Genomic DNA, 16,470 nt, shown 5'->3' with positions numbered 1-16,470 from the left:
TAGTAGAACACCAGAGAAGAAATGTCTCGATCTAGCAGTCTGGATAGGCAAATTGGTCTATCTCTATCGTCATTTCCTATGATAAATATGCCTGTACTTTGAGAGAGAAGCAGGCAGAAAAATCCTGGTCAACAATGAACAGATGTTACTGATGAGGACAGGATTAAGAAAAACCAAAAAAAGACTGTGGATAAGATGTTCTGAAAATGATTTATTTCTCTTCACAATAAAATCATAAAAATACAAATACAAATGTAATAGTCCAACTGGACACTATTACATTTATATTTGTATTTTTATGATTTTATTGTGAAGAGAAAGAGGTTAGATTCCGTACAAATGTAAGGAAATTCTTCTTCACCCAGAGAGTGGTGGAACACTCTTCCGGAGTCTGTTATAGGGGAAAACACCCTCCAGGGTTTCAAGACAAAATTGGACAAGTTCCTGCTAAACTAGAACATAAGCAGGTGAGGCTGGACTTATTTAGAACACTGGTCTTTGACCTGAGGGCCGCCATGTGAGCGGACTGTTGGACAGGATGGACCACTGGTCTGACCCAGCAGCGGCATTTCTTATGTTCTTATGGTCTTAGAAATAAATCATTTTCAGAACATCTTATCCACAGTCTTTTTGTTTGTTTGTTTTTCTCATTGGATTTATCTTACTGTGGACTGCTGGGTCTCTCTTTTGTTTTTTGTTGTGCGACAGGAATAAGAAGACATGTTTTTTTGTCTTGTCCTTGGTAGTGTACTTATTTAATTCTTGGTCTTGTTTAGAGCTCCTTTCTGCCCAGCCGGATATCAAATGGAAAGTGAAAATCAAACCAAGGTAACAGAATTCGTCCTACTGGGACTCACAGACAGACCAGATATAGCACTCATTCTCTTTCTGGTAGTCTTGCTGCTCTACTTGGTCATCCTCTCTACCAATGCACTCATCATCATTGTCATTTGTATGAACCCAAATCTCCATGTACCCATGTACTTCTTCCTCTGTAATTTGTCCTCCCTTGACATCTGCTACACCTCCTCAAGTATTCCCAGAATGCTTAAGGACATCATCTCAGAAAAGAAGACAATTTCATTTGGTGGATGTGTGGTACAAATGTATATCAGTCTCTCCTTTGGAGTGGTGGAGTGCATCCTTCTCATGGTCATGGCATGTGACCGATATATTGCAATATGCTATCCCTTGAGTTACACATCCATCATGAACAAGTTAGTATGTGTGAAGTTAGCAGTCGGTACATGGATAACTGGCTTCATGATATCAATGATACCCATGGTTTGGGTATTGACTTTGCCTTTCTGTGGATACAACAGAGTCAACCACTTCATGTGTGAATTTATTACAATGGTTAGACTGGCATGTATTGATATCTACCCAATTGAATTACTGATTTTTGTTTCAGGCCTGCTACTACTTATCTCTCCTATTTCTGTAATTATCTTTACATACATCTACATCATCGTCAATATCATGAAAATCCAATCAGCAGACGGAAGACGCAAAGCCTTCTCTACCTGCTCTTCCCACTTGACGGTCGTCATTCTATTCTATGGTACTGGCATTGGGGTGTACATGAAACCTCGTTCATTGATGTCTGAGAAAGACAAAATCATTTCCCTGGTCTACTTTGTCTTCACTCCCATGCTGAACCCTCTCATCTATACATTAAGGAACAGTGATGTGGTGGGGGCCTTAAGAAAAACTATAAGAGGGAATTAGATGTCATTCAATAAATAATTATCCACATATAATCCAGAAGTGAATATCTAAAAGCAATTATCAAAAAAATACTTTTCTAAAATACGAGGTATCCTGTTCTCATTTTCCTTTTTATTTCAAGATAGTGGCCATATTTAAGGGATTCAATATATAATGTATTTCTCCCTTGCTTCATAGTCTGCATCGGTTGCCCATAAGGAAAAGATTTTATTTATTCAAATTCATGGTCTGTACTTTCAAATATGTGACTGATAAATTCCTTAAAAAGTGGTTCTGCATGGGGAAAGATACATTCCTGGTCATCCACATCACAGAAGAATTCATTAGTATTCCCCATGGGGGAGGCTTAAGGAATCTGGCCAATTGGAGTCTTAGGCCACTCCTAATATATCCCAGAATGCACTGGGAGAGAGGTCTAAGATTCTGGTTGGCCCAAGAGCCTAATTTATTAGTATTCCCCATGGGAGTGACCTAAGGGATCTGGCCAATTGGAGTCTTAGGCCACTGCTAGTATATCCCAGAATGCACCGGGAGAGGAGTCTAAGATTCCGGTTGGCCCAGGAGCCTAATATATTAGTATTCCCTGGCAAAGACATTATACACAAAGGAAGTCTCCTAGGATCAGAGTAGTTTATATATATATTTTCTTGTTTTTCTTATACATCCTTCACACTCCGTGGTATCACGGTGGTTTACAATTTTAAAGTACAAATAAATAGGAACTACAAGGGTGGTCTGAAAAGTTTGATAAAAAAGCAAGTTAAACAACATAGTCTCCATCGAGGGCTATACACTTAAGTCTAGCCAGTTTCTAGTTTTTTTTGTATTGTAGGTAAAATAGCGTGGAAAAAAACTGGGAACTCGCAGGACCAAAGGGGTCCTTTTTCTAAGGTGTGCTAACCGATTTAGCGCGCATTAATCAATTTAGCATGAGCTAAAGAGCAGCGCATGCTAAATGCTAAGGCGCCCATAGAATATAGCATTGAGCGGGCACTAATCTTTAGTACACAGTAATCGATTAGCATGCGCTAAATTGGTTAACGGGCCTTAGTAAAAGGACCTCTATGGAGAGGAGGGATGGGAGTGTTATGATACAGGTATTTAAATATTTGAAAGGTATTAATATAGGAACAAATCTTTTCCAGAAAAGGGTTTGGTAAAACTAGAGGACATAAATTGAGGTTGAGGGGTGGTAGACTTAAGAGTAAATTTAGGAAATTTTTTTTCATGGAGAGGGTGGTGGATGCCTGGAATGCCCTCCCAGGAGAGGAAAACAGTGACGGAATTCAAAAAAAGTGTGGGATGAACACAGAGGATCGCTGATTAGAATATGAGTGAGCAAACTTTCACGACCTCAATTCCAAACAGGAGATGGCCTGGGCAGGCCGGAGTGAGCTTCAACGGCAACTCCTGTGGTTGGAACCTAAGCACAGTACCGGGTGGACTTCTAAGGTCTATGGCCCAGAAATAACAAAGAAAAAAAAAAAAACATTTTCATTTAATCAAGAAATTCTAAAGCAGGGGTGTCCAACCTTTTGGCTTCCCTGGGCCGCACTGGCTGAAAAAGTACGATTACTTCAGGTTGAAGGCTGGGTTTAGTGACTTGAGGAAGGGTATTGGAAGGCGCCCTGAGTGATTGAACATTTGTTTTGGTGTGGGGGATGTGATAGTCTTGGGGAAATATTCCCTCTCCTGCTAAATTCAGTAGCTCCTATCTTTCTGCAGAAGCTCTGACACAAGCTATAACACATCCAAGATGTGTTATCTCTATTTAGCATAACTTTCTGAACTGCCTGAGATCCCCCACCCTGACTGGGCAGGTCTGTCAGTGCCTCCAGCCAAATTCTCTCAGTCCAGCAGACAGGAGGCATGTGAAAGACACACAACCAGAGGGGGACAGGAAAAGAAAGAGAACGGGGGGAACAGAGAGATACATACTTACAGAGACAGACAGTTGGACATACCATGCCTGACAACCCGACTGAAGGGCCCACAGAGGCCAGCAAAGGACATGGTTCAACAGGGGCAGAGACCCCCTGCGCAGAAATGAAAGCAGCCATGGAGAAATGGTGAGTGATTCTCCCACCCCCTTCAAAATATTAGCTATGAATACTCCATGTCCGGACACTGTAGCAGCACCAGGTCCAGTTTTCTTATGCCATCAGACCTTTCGGCACAGAGCTGTGGTGGTTAGATACCATCCCATACAATTTCTTACATCCCACAAAATTTCAACAAGGATTCAATGTGGTTTACAATATAGATCCCCTCAAAATTAAGTCCCACAAAGTTTAGCAGATAGTTAAGAAAGATTCACTGAAAAATAGATACATCTTTAACATTTTCCTAAACGGATAATGCGACTCAGTTTGAGTATTCCAGACTTTGGGTCCTTGATATTCAAAAGCTGATTCATTTAAGTGTTGATGTCGAACATTTAAAGGAGAAGGAAAATTAAGGCCCTCTTTTACTAAGCTGCGGTCGAGGTTTCTATCCTGGCCTGGGACGCTATGTGCTCTGACGCTCATTGGCGCACCTTCACCCCTGCAATCTGGTATCTCTCTCTTCCCTATCCCCCATCTGTGATCTGGTATCTCCCCTAGAGAATGACATGGGTTTGGGTACCCGCAAATAACCAGATAATCCAAAATATCACTTTCTCCAATTTTATTTAATCTCTATATGACTACATTGAATACTTTTAAGCTGTCAGCTTGGGAAACGCTGTTCACCTATGCAGATGATATCTTTATACTGATTGAGATCGATTCAGATATTACCAATTTAGTTTCCAGAGTAAATCATTGTATTTTCAAACTTCAAGACTGTGCTCTTTCTGTCCGGATGAAGCTTAATATAACTAAAACTAAACTTCTAAAATTGGACTGTCTTCCTCCTAAAGTAGCTTTGGAATCTGGGGCCTCTTTGCAGATTGAGTTCTCATCTAAGATATTGGGAGTCCTTTTTGATTCCTCTCTTACCTTTAAGGACCAAATAAATTCCCTGGTCAAGAAATGCGTTTTTAGTTTACGAATTTTGAGGAAGGTTAGACATCTTTTTCATCATCAACATTTCTCTGTCTTGGTCCAATCAATCATATTATCTCGACTAGATTACTGTAACGCTATCTATCTTGGCATCACAAAGATCTGTCTCCAAAGATTACAATTAATCCAGAATACTGCTGCAAAGCTGATCTTTGGAAAAAGTAAATTTGACCATGTGACCCCTTTGCTCCTGAGACTTCATTGGCTCCCAGTTTATCTTAGAATTCAATTCAAATGTGCCTGCATCTCTTTCAAAATTTTATATGGCATTATGCTTACAGATTTTCCTTTGCGAGAGGCATCCAACAATTCAAACTCTCCCTTCCATCTAGAAAAAGAATTAAAGGAGTTAAAATCTTCAGTCAATCTCTGGCTTTTAACCTTTCTCAACTATGGAATGAACTCCCCTTAATTCTGAGGAGCCCCAGTTCTTTCCAATTTTTCCACAAACTTCTAAAAACTTTTCTTTCTGCCAAACATTTTGAAAACTAATCTCTTTGAAACTTTTGCTATTACTTTCTTTAATTTTTATTTAATCATTGTAAGCTTTCTTTAGTTTTTATCTAATTGTTGTAAACCGAGTCGAGCTTCCTTAGATTGACGACCCGATATATAAAGTTAAGCTTTAGTTTAGTTTAATAAGAATTATTAGAAACTCAAGGAAATTCGATCATATCACACCATTACTTAAAAATGCCCACTGGTTACCAATTCCTCACAGAATTACCTATAAAAGAGCCCAACTAACCTTTAAAATTCAACAATCAAAATTACCAGCTTTCCTGGATAAGCTCATAATTCCACACTTAATTCCGAGGTCTCTCAGATCCACAAATCAGCATCTCTTATCCATCCCCTCTTTAAAGGTAATATACACAAGACGTACGGAAATTTTCTCGATCACCGCTCCTCAAATCTGGAACCATCGACCACTTTACCTTAGAGAAGAATCTACCCTGGAGAAATTTAAGGGTTCTCCCAAATGCTATCTTTACACAGATGCCTTTGAAAGATAACAAATACTTCCAACCATCCTATTTTTTCAATCATAGTTCAGACAATTTTTAAACATCAATTGCTTCTAGGTAATTGCTGATCCCCTCCTGTTGTTTTTTTTCTCCTTTTTTTGTGCTTTCCTATCTAAATTTTTACTTCTCCCCTCTATCCTCTATGAGTAATGTCTTTTGTTTTATGTCTCAAAGATTATTTTATTCCATTGTATATCACTTTGAAATTATTTTGTTAGCATTTTTATCAAATTTTAATAAAATCTGAAACCTGAACCATGGGGCTGGGACGGGAACAGAGCCAGTGGGGAAAAGGACATAGCATGCAGAGACGGGAATGGGGACAAACTTTGACCCCATGTCATTCTCTAACAAATCTCCCCTTATGCTGGACCAGATGAGGCACTGGCTTAGGGTTCCACAATCTCAGTCCAGCATTTATTGCTCTAGAAGTTTGAAGGGTGACCGGACTGGTATTATGGTGCCCTTCGTCACTGGTGCCCTGTGCCAGGGCCTCACCTAGTCCATAGGTTGAACCAGCCTTGAATAAAGCATATAGGAGACAATTCTGTACAACAGTGTCTCCATTTATATGCACCGGTGCCAAGCATTGGGTACCCCTTCTATGATGGCATCTATCTGCCAAGTGTAAGTTGGCACAAACACACCCAAATTTTGATGCCAGGTCAACAGCAGGTATCAATAAACATGACAACATGCACCAAGTTGACCTTAGTAACTAATAATTGTTCTATAAGTTCCACATGTCATTTAACGACACTCCCGTGCTCCACTCACGGGCAACAAAAATGATAAAAGGGATGGGATGATTTCCCTTTGAGGAGAGGCTAAAGCAGCTAGGGCTCTTCAACTTGGAGAAGAGGCGGCTCAGGGGTGATATGATAGAGGTCTATAAAATACTGAGTGGAGTGGAAAGAGTATATTTAAATTACTTGTTCACTTTTTCCAAAAATACTAGGACTAGGGGACATGCAACGAAGCTACTAAGCAGAAGATTTAAAACAAGCTGGAGAAAATATTTCTTCACACAATATGTAATTAAACTCTGGAATTTGTTGCTGGAGAATGTGGTGAAATCAGTTAGCTTAGCAGGGTTTAGAAAAGGTTGGGTACTTTCTTAAAAGAGAAGTCCATAGGGCATTACTGAGATGGCTTGGGGAAATCCATTGCTTATTCCTAGCGTAAAAACTGTTTTACTACTTGGGATCTAGCTGGGCTCTTAGGACCTGGATTGGCCATTGTTGGAAACAGGATACTGGGCTTGAAGTAGAGGTCTGCACGGGAACAGGGATTGCGGGAATCCCACGGTTCCCGCGGGAGTCCCGCAGGAATCCCCTCTAACCCACGGGACTCCCACGGGGACCCCCCTCTGGCCCACGGGACTCCCACGGGGACCCCCCTCTAGCCAACGGGACTCCCACGGGGATGGAAGGCTTTGGAAGCAGGGTTCGTCCATATAATATAATGGACACGTCAGCCTTAGTAAAAGAGGGGGTTTATAAGTTAATTACCTGAACAGAAAACAAAAAAAGGGTTCCACCAAAGAGATTCCACAAGGAAAACGGCAGCGCAAACACAAAAGAAACTGGAATTGATGATCCTGTCAGAAGTAATTGCTGCTTTTTATGGGGACGGGCGGGGATGGAGATAATTCCTTGTGGGGACAGGTGGGGACAGAGAGGATCCTGGCAGGGACGGGTGGGGACAGAGAGGATCCTGGTGGGGACGGAGAGGATCCTGGCGGGGATGGGTGGGGACAGAGAGGATCCTAGCGGGGACAGGTGGGGATGGGTGGGATTTCTGTCCCCGCGCAATTCTCTAGCTTGAAGTGACATGCCCAGGGTCATAAGGAGCAGTGTGGGTTTGAACTCACAACCTGAGGGTGCTGAGGCTGTAGCTTTAACCTCTGCACCACACTCATCACTGTGAGTATCTTCAAACAAATAAGCCTCTCAGTAGAGTAAATTAAATAAACCATAACAGAGGTGATATCATAGCCACAACTAACAGTTTGAGAGGGCCAACAGCACAAGTGATGGGCACTAAGCGCCCCACTCATCTTCCCTCTCTCTAATTAATAATAATAACAGTTTATATACCGCAGGACCGTGAAGTTCTATGCGGTTTACAATGATTAAAAGATGACACAACTTGAGTGGAATAAACAGAGTTAAGAGCTAGTGATTAACAACTATTGATTAGCAGTTATTTTGGAGTAAGAATTGTACAGGTCCAGCTGCCTAAATACTTCAGGAACAGATATGTTTTTAGGCGTTTCCTAAATTCCCCATACGTAGTAGGCGTAAGCAATTGTTCTAGATCTTTACCCCATAATGCTACCTGATGTGAGAGAAGGTGTTGATGATGTCTTTTAAGTTTACATCCTCTAACTGAAGGGGAAACAAAGTTCAAGTGTGAGCTTCTCTTATGTCTGTTGGCTGAGAAAGAGAAAAGGTTGGTTATATATTTAGGGGCTAGACCGAATAGTGCCTTAAAGCAAAAACAGCCGAACTTAAACTTCACACACGCCTCCATCGGCACTCAATGCAGTAGTCGGTAGCAAGGTGTTACGTGATCGAACCTCTTCAGTCCGAAAATCAGTTTAATCACTGCATTTTGCACCAGTTGTAATCGTCGCATATTTTTTGGGGCAATTGCCAAATAGGCGATATTACAGTAGTCAAGTTGACTTAGTACGAGGGATTATACCAGAATTCTAAATGCTGACATGTCAAAATATGCTCTAATGGACCGAAGCATCCATAGAGTGAAAAAACTCTTTCTGATTAAGGAGTCAATCTGGTCTCTTCTCCATCCTAAGTTAAAATTAACATTACCTCAGCAAGATTGGATCCCTGATTCCCCCAGCTGTAGATCCAGAGCCTGCCCAGTCACTTCAACCTCAGTTATCAGCTCAAAAAACCTGCTGCTGACAGTGGTGTAGCAGGGGTGAGGGGCACCCGGGACAATGGCACCACTACCCCACCCCCATGCGCACCCCTACCCTTCCTTGTACCTCATTAACTTTCCCGGCGCGAGCAGCATCACCAACTTGCTGCCCAAGTTGGCATCAACTCTACCTTTGATATCACTTCCTAGGCACGGGACCCGGAAGTGGCATCGGAAGGAGAGACAACGCTGGTGCAAGTTGGAGTTGCTGCTTATGCCAGCGAAGAGCTAGAGATAGGGTGGGAGGAGAGGAGTGAAGGCGCACTTGTGGCGGAGGGAAGAGTGAGAAGGATTGAGGGGCAGAGAGGAGGATGGGAGTAGAACGGGTACAAGTGGATCGATTTTTCTCTCTGTCAAAATTTACAAAGACTAGGGGGGCACTCAATGAAGTTACTTTTAAAACCAATAGGAGGAAATATTTTTTCACTCAGAGAATAGTTAAGGTGTTGGAAATCCCTTCGAGCATCCGGACAGTCCTCTAAAAAGAGGACATGTTCGGGTTTTCCCAGATGTCTGATAACCCTAGTCCTATAGCTGAAATATGCTTGGAGCCTTCTAATCTGCAGCCACAAAACCAACGACCGCTGCTGGCAGCTGGCTGGCATTTTCCAAGATGCAAGAAAACCGAGTAACAGAGCTGTCCACTGCTCAGTAGATGATCAGTCCCGTAAAACATGAAGCCAGCTGGCCACCTGGATGACCATCTCACTAGGTTAGGGTTACCAGACATGTCCAGGTTTTGAAAAGCTTCCCCTAAATCGCGTAAGGCAGGAGGAAATCGGTGCATGTGCGAATGCCAGGCGATGATGTCATGCCTGCCCAATGAGAGCAGGTAGCAGGGGCGGGGCTAGGGTGGGATTAGAGGCAGGACTGGGGCGTAACAGAACGGGGATTGGTGGAACTGGGCAGGCCTGGGGCGGGGCTAGGGGGGCATGGATTTTACTAGAGTAACATCTGGCGACCCTAACCCAGGTCAACCTTCCAACTTTGCTTGGGAGAAAACAGATGTACAGTAAAACCTTGGATTGCAAGTGCTTTGCAAGACAAGCAAAACATTTTATCAAATTTTAACTTCATAGTAACATAGTAACATAGTAGATGACGGCAGATAAAGACCTGAATGGTCCATCCAGTCTGCCCAACCTGATTCAATTTAAATTTTTTAAATTTTTTTCTTAGCTATTTCTGGGCAAGAATCCAAAGCTTTACCCGGTACTGTGCTTGGGTTCCTACTGCCGAAATCTCTGTTAAGACTTACTCTAGCCCATCTACACCCTCCCAGCCATTGAAGCCCTCCCCTGCCCATCCTCCACCAAACGGCCATACACAGACACAGACCGTGCAAGTCTGCCCAGTAACTGGCCTAGTTCAATATTTAATATTATTTTCTTTATTCTAAATCTTCTGTGTTCATCCCACGCTTCTTTGAACTCAGTCACAGTTTTCCTCTCCACCACCTCTCTCGGGAGCGCATTCCAGGCATCCACCACCCTCTCCGTAAAGTAGAATTTCCTTACATTGCTCTTGAATCTACCACCCCTCAACCTCAAATTATGTCCTCTGGTTTTACCATTTTCCTTTCTCTGGAAAAGATTTTGTTCTACGTTAATACCCTTCAAGTATTTGAACGTCTGAATCATATCTCCCCTGTCTCTCCTTTCCTCTAGGGTAGACATGTTCAGGGCTTCCAGTCTCTCCTCATACGTCATACCTCATACAAGCGATGCCTTGCAATACAAGTACATGCAGTTTACACACATCACAACTGAGATGATGGTTCTTCTCTCTCTGACGCTGCAGGATTGTAGTGACTGTTATAAATGAGCGAGGTCTTGCAATACAAGTACATACAGTATTTTGTATTAAAGTTTTTCGGTTGTGGAACATATCGTCTAAGTTTCCATTATTTCTTATGGGGAAATTCACTTTGATATACGAGTGTTTTGGATTACAAGCATGGTTTCGGAACAAATTATGCTCATAAACCATGGTTTTACTGTATTTTGGAATGATACAGCTGGTGACCCTTGCAGTGGGATCTGATCTTTTTTTTTTTTTTTTAATTCATTTGGACTTAGCTTAACCCTTGTTCAGTAATTGCTCAAAGGTGAATTGCATTCAAGCATGCTAAGTACGTATTTCCCTTTCCCTGGAGTGTTTACAGTCTAATTTGTACCTGAGTCAAAGGAGATTTATTAAGTAGGGTTACCGATTGAGATATCCGGGTTTTATTTCCACTGCTCATTTTGTCTTTTTCTTCCCTCCGATTACCCCCCCCCCCCCCCCCCCCCCCCCCAGTGTGACAGAAAAAGGTGAAAAGAGCTGTCAGGAAGTCGTGAAAGCCTACCAAGCCTGTCTGAAATCTCTGAGGATCAAAGAGTGACAGCAACGGGACCCCTCCCTTGGTGAGACATCCTGTGATAGCCCCATGTGGATCTCTCGCACAGTTCAGCAGAGCCTGTTGGTCTTCCTTGTGCTTCCTGAGACATTTCTCACGTTCCTACAAGAACCGTAATCTTTATTATAGAGTATTTGTACAGACTGAACCATGAGAATGATCATTATGGGCCAATTTGGTGATGCTTGTGTTTTATATCGGCTGGTTTCATTTAGGGACCCCCCTAGATCCGCCCCCAGGCTGCCCAGTTCCACCCATCCCCGCCCTTAATGCCCTAATCCCACCCCTAGTCCTGCCTTAGCCCCGCCCCCACTGACTGCTCTAGGGCAGGGAGGGAATCCGCGCATGTGCGGATTTCCTTCTTGCCTGATGCAATTTGAGGAGGCTTTTCAAAACCTGGATAAAGTGCCGGGTTTTGAAAAGCCATCCAGACCTCCAGACATGTCCGGAGAAATCCGGACATCTAGTAACCCTAGTTTAATTTCCCCTGATGGGGCCTGTGTACAGTGAAACATGGCCATGTCGGTCATCAGTTTTTAATCCCTGGGACTTACTGTGTAATAATAAAGACTATGGCTGTTCAGTGGCGTAACAAGGGTGAGAGTCGTCCGGGGTGGTGATGCCCCTCCCCTGCTCCTCCCGCGCCCCACACATTTGTGCCCTCCCTTCCCCTTCCCCGTACCTCATTAAATCTTTGCCAGCCCAAGCAGCTTCTCCGGTCTGCTGCTCGCTCCAGTGTTGGCTTTTCTTCTGACATCACTTCCTGGCCCGCGACCAGGAAATGATTTCAGAGGGGAGCCAGGCTGGCGCGAGCAGCAGGTCGGAGACATTGCTTGCGCTGGCAAAGATTTAAAGAGCTACCGGGAAGGGAGGGCATGAGCGTGGCATGGGGGGGGAACAGTGGTGCTGGCACCCTCACTAAGATGGCACCTGGGACAGTTCATTACCCCTTCCCCCACTCTTACTATGTCACTGTGGCTTTTTTTAATCAAGGTGTACAGTACTTCTGTTTTACTTTCCACATTGGATCTAGTGGACTCTCGCCTTGCTGTTTTCTTATTCTCACATTCCTTCCACAGCTCTGATTTTTTCTGTTTCTGGGGAGAAAGGGGAACCCATCCCCTTAAGGTTGCCAGCTAAATCCATATTCACTTGACAGGGACGATCCAGTCCTGGGTTTACCCCCATTACATGCAGGGACTCGTAGTTCTGATTTTCCCATGGCCTTTCCTAAAGAAAGCAAGACAAGTCCCCTCCATGTAATGGGGGAAATCCAAGACTGGATCAACCCTGTCACAGGAGTTTTTAATGGTTGCACTGACACTTTTGCACATGACCAGCCCACTTTAGCCACCACCAGCAGATAAATAAACATTTTTATTTCTGCTATATAAAAATGATTTAGATTGTGGTAGTGTAGACATCGTTGGTGCTATGATGGTCTAATGGCTGCCTATGTTTGGTTCACTTCACTTGAACATAAAATAGATTGTGGGTCTGAGAACTAATTTATTTAAGCATTAATATATAGAAATATGTGGCTGTGATATATCCTTATTTATATTGAGCATCACAGATTAATATTTTTGCTCCCTTGAGATATATATGTACTATGTTTATATAACCACAAAGCTCTATGACCTCACAATGCAAGTGTTAAGAGCCTTAGCTTATAACAATAATATTCTATGACCTTACAATGCAGTCTCGCAACTAGGAACTGGCATCAGAAGGAGAGCCAATACCAGTGTGGGAAGCAAGTTAGAGATGCTGCTCACACTGAGGAAGCTAAACAGGTATGGGGGAAGGGAAGGGAAGGGAAGGAACGTGCGTGTGGCAGGGGGCAGAGAAGAGAGCGAAGGAGCACCACCGCCCCAGGTGCCTCCCACCCTCGCAATGCCACTGGGGAACGATATAGTTTACGAGGTGAAGGACCTTTGTACACAAAAAAAGGAGCGTAACTTAGTATGTGATGATCTTAAAGTGGCCAAATAGGTCGAAAAGGCAGCAGCAAAAGCTAGAAGGATGCTACTGTAGGGTGAATAGGGAGATGTGTGGCCAGTAGGAAAAATGAGGTATTGATGTCCCTGTATAAGACTCTGGTGAGACCTCATTTAGAATATTGTGTACAATTCTGGAGGCCATACCTTCAAAAAGATATACTGTAAACACAATGAAGTTGGTCCTGAGGAAGGCTACTAAAATGGTCAGTGGTCTTCATAGAATGCATAGAGTATGATGGCAGAAAAGGGCCGACGGCCCAACAAGTCTTCCCACTCAAAGAACCCTCCCCCTAAAAGAACCCTCCCCTAAGCGAACCCACATGTTTATCCCATCGTCTCTTGAAGTCGAGCACGTTGCTGGCTTCGACTACCTGATGTGGAAGGCCATTCCAACGATCAACCACCCTTTCGGTGAAGAAGTACTTCCTGATGTCGCCATGAAGTCTCCCACCCTTGAGTTTGAGCGGATGCCCTCTTGTTGCCGTGGGACCTGTAAGGAAAAAGATATCTTCCTCCACCTCAGCTCGGCCTGTAAGATATTTGATCGTCTCTATCATGTCTCCCCTCTCTCTGCGTTCCTCGAGAGAATATAACTGCTTCATCATAAGTTGTACAGGGACAGCCTTAAAGATCTCAATATGTATTCTTTGGAAAGAAGGTGGGAAATATGGCAGAGACATTTAAATCAAAAAACAGCAAGGGAATATATTTATCCAAGGTGATGCTTATAAATCACTGTTGTACTAATCACCTTTGTTTTACTTCAAACTCTGATTACAACACAAGCTGATGTGGTTAAGTGAACACTCAGACCCGCAGCTGAGGTCCGGTGAAACAAGTTCACGGAGCAGCTGTTAAGGAGACCATCATTGTTGTTCACAGTCTCCTCCACCAAACAAAGACTAAATAACCACACATAAACTTGAAGAAAATAAAATAATAAATTTAACGGCGACTTAACTTTGAATGGTGTGGATGGTACACATAACTGCTCCGGGCTCCTCCGTTTATTCACAATACCGACCCCCCAACCTAGGTTTCACCCGCTGGCTTCTTCAGGAGGGGTACTACAATTACAAGATGACTCAAATCAGCACTACACCACACAGCTTGCTAACTTAATAAACACTACATTTTGAAATACTCAATATAAACACTCTCTCTGCAACTTACCGGCACAAACACTCCATACTGCACACACGCGCACTGCTGACAAGAGGAATTTCCCAGCAGGCCAAGCTTTAAATACACTCCCCTTTTGCTACCTGCTATGTCATCACTCCTTACATCATGAGTGAAAGGTTAAAGTTGAAACCATTCAATATCATTATTTAATCCTGCGGGGCCAAGGTATGCCATTGGAATATAAACTTCTGCTCTAAGTAGAGAAGATGTTGGGTAATATTTCCGGATTTTTTATGAGCACACATAAGAACAGTATATTGTAATTCCTCAATGGAGTGCTGTTGTTCAATCCAATGGCTAACTAGGGGGGCAGTAACACGTTTGCATCTTATGTTGCTCATAAGTTCAGCAATGCGAATTTTAATAGCACGCCGAGTATGTCCTATATAATATAGCCTACAAAGGCAAATAATACAATATATTACTGGGAAGTTCCTCTTGTCAGCAGTGCGCTTGTGTGTAGTATGGAGTGTTTGTGCCGGTAAGTTGCAGAGAGAGTGTTTATATTGAGTATTTCAAAATGTAGTGTTTATTAAGTTAGCAAGCTGTGTGGTGTAGTGCTGATTTGAGTCATCTTGTAATTGTAGTACCCCTCCTGAAGAAGCCAGCGGGTGAAACCTAGGTTGGGGGGGTCGGTATTGTGAATAAACGGAGGAGCCCGGAGCAGTTATGTGTACCATCCACACCATTCAAAGTCAAGTCGCTGTTAAATTTATTATTTTATTTTCTTCAAGTTTATGTGTGGTTATTTAGTCTTTGTTTGGTGGAGGAGACTGTGAACAACAATGATGGTCTCCTTAACAGCTGCTCCGCGAACTTGTTTCACCGGACCTCAGCTGCGGGTCTGAGTGTTCACTTAACCACATCAGCTTGTGTTGTAATCAGAGTTTGAAGTAAAACAAAGGTGATTAGTACAACAGAGACATTTAAATACCTGTGTGGCACAAATGCGCATGAGGCGAGTCTCTTTCAATTGAAAGGAAACTCTGGAATGAGGGGGGCCATTGGATGAAGAAGAAAGGGGAGACTTGTATGTAACCTCAGAAAATACTTTTTATGGGAAGAATGATGAATCCTTGAAACAACCTTCTGGAGACAAAAAGTGTATCTGAACTCAAGAAAGCTTGGGCCAACTATGTTGGATCTCTAGTTGAGAGGAGGGAATAGTAGATGGCATGGTTAGATAGGCCATATGGTCTTTTTCTGCCTTCATTCTTCTATATGTTTGTAATGCCAATAATTGATTGTCAATAACTAACTATTGTCGGTAATTGACTCATTACTCAAATTGTGCATACAATTATGAGCTCCATTCATAGAATGTAGGGGATAAGCTCCATTCATGTGTCCCAATGCCATGCCACAACAACCCTATCCTATAATGGCATCTGGGTGTCCAAATTCCATTATAGAATACTAGAGCCTGGAACTGGTACTTTCATGCTCCGCTATACAAGTTCTCTCCATTCATTCGTTGTCTCTGGCTCCTTGGTGGACTGTTTTTCTCTTTTCCAGGTCTGGTCATCACTGGTTGGTTGTTTCAGATTTACCACTTTCCCGTTATTTTTCTCTCCTCTACAGGTTGGGCCATTTTCTGTCGAAGACTGCAAGGAATGAGGAGGGAAGTCACGATAAGTGGTCTGAAGGCCATCCTTAGGAACTCTGGCCCATGTTTCTTTCTGTGAATGATGACACCTCATGAGCGTGGACCCAAAGTTATGGATGCTCTTCCAAGGATGTCTAAATCATGTGTTGAAATAAAACCTAGTTTTATTACCATCTCTTTGTATTTATTGGTCCAAGATGGCTCCAAATCACCTGAGGTCATCTTCGTTTTGGCCTACTTCGGAGGCTGACTTGTTGCCCCTTTTTCCTATGAAAAATTGTACATTTGCCGTGGGGCGAAAGCAAACTGGTTCCAGGTTAAGACAAATACAGTGAGCTGTCCGGTGATTCTAAGTTTCCACCTCACCCCAGATCAACCAGACAGGCTGATCCACTCCTGCTTTTTCCATTAGAAAATCAGAGGGTGGGGGGTGGAAATTGTCACTTCAGTGGTAACCACTTTCTAAAGACTGCCACAAACCCCATACCTTATTCACAACCCAGTCCAATATTGGTTCGGAAAAAGA

At 43.0% G+C, this 16,470-nt stretch overlaps 1 protein-coding gene and 1 long non-coding RNA gene across 2 annotated transcripts; both read left to right on the top strand.

Annotated features, from left to right (window-relative positions):
* The first annotated feature begins 804 nt into the window (after positions 1-804).
* LOC117368623 (olfactory receptor 13C9-like) lies at positions 805-1,728 on the top strand. Its single transcript, XM_033962352.1, has one exon. The coding sequence runs from the start codon at positions 805-807 to the stop codon at positions 1,726-1,728; it is 924 nt and encodes a 307-aa protein (XP_033818243.1).
* Positions 1,729-3,566: 1,838 nt separating this feature from the next.
* Positions 3,567-16,117, top strand: LOC117367348. The gene is made up of 3 exons (XR_004540751.1): positions 3,567-3,797; positions 11,051-11,157; positions 15,920-16,117. It is a non-coding gene; the product is annotated as an uncharacterized LOC117367348 (long non-coding RNA).
* The last annotated feature ends 353 nt before the right edge of the window (positions 16,118-16,470 follow it).

Source organism: Geotrypetes seraphini, chromosome 10 (genome assembly GCF_902459505.1).
Source record: "Geotrypetes seraphini chromosome 10, aGeoSer1.1, whole genome shotgun sequence".
Lineage (NCBI taxonomy): Eukaryota > Metazoa > Chordata > Amphibia > Gymnophiona > Dermophiidae > Geotrypetes > Geotrypetes seraphini.
Note: the sequence above shows the minus strand (reverse complement) of the source record. Positions and strands in the feature narration are given on the sequence as shown.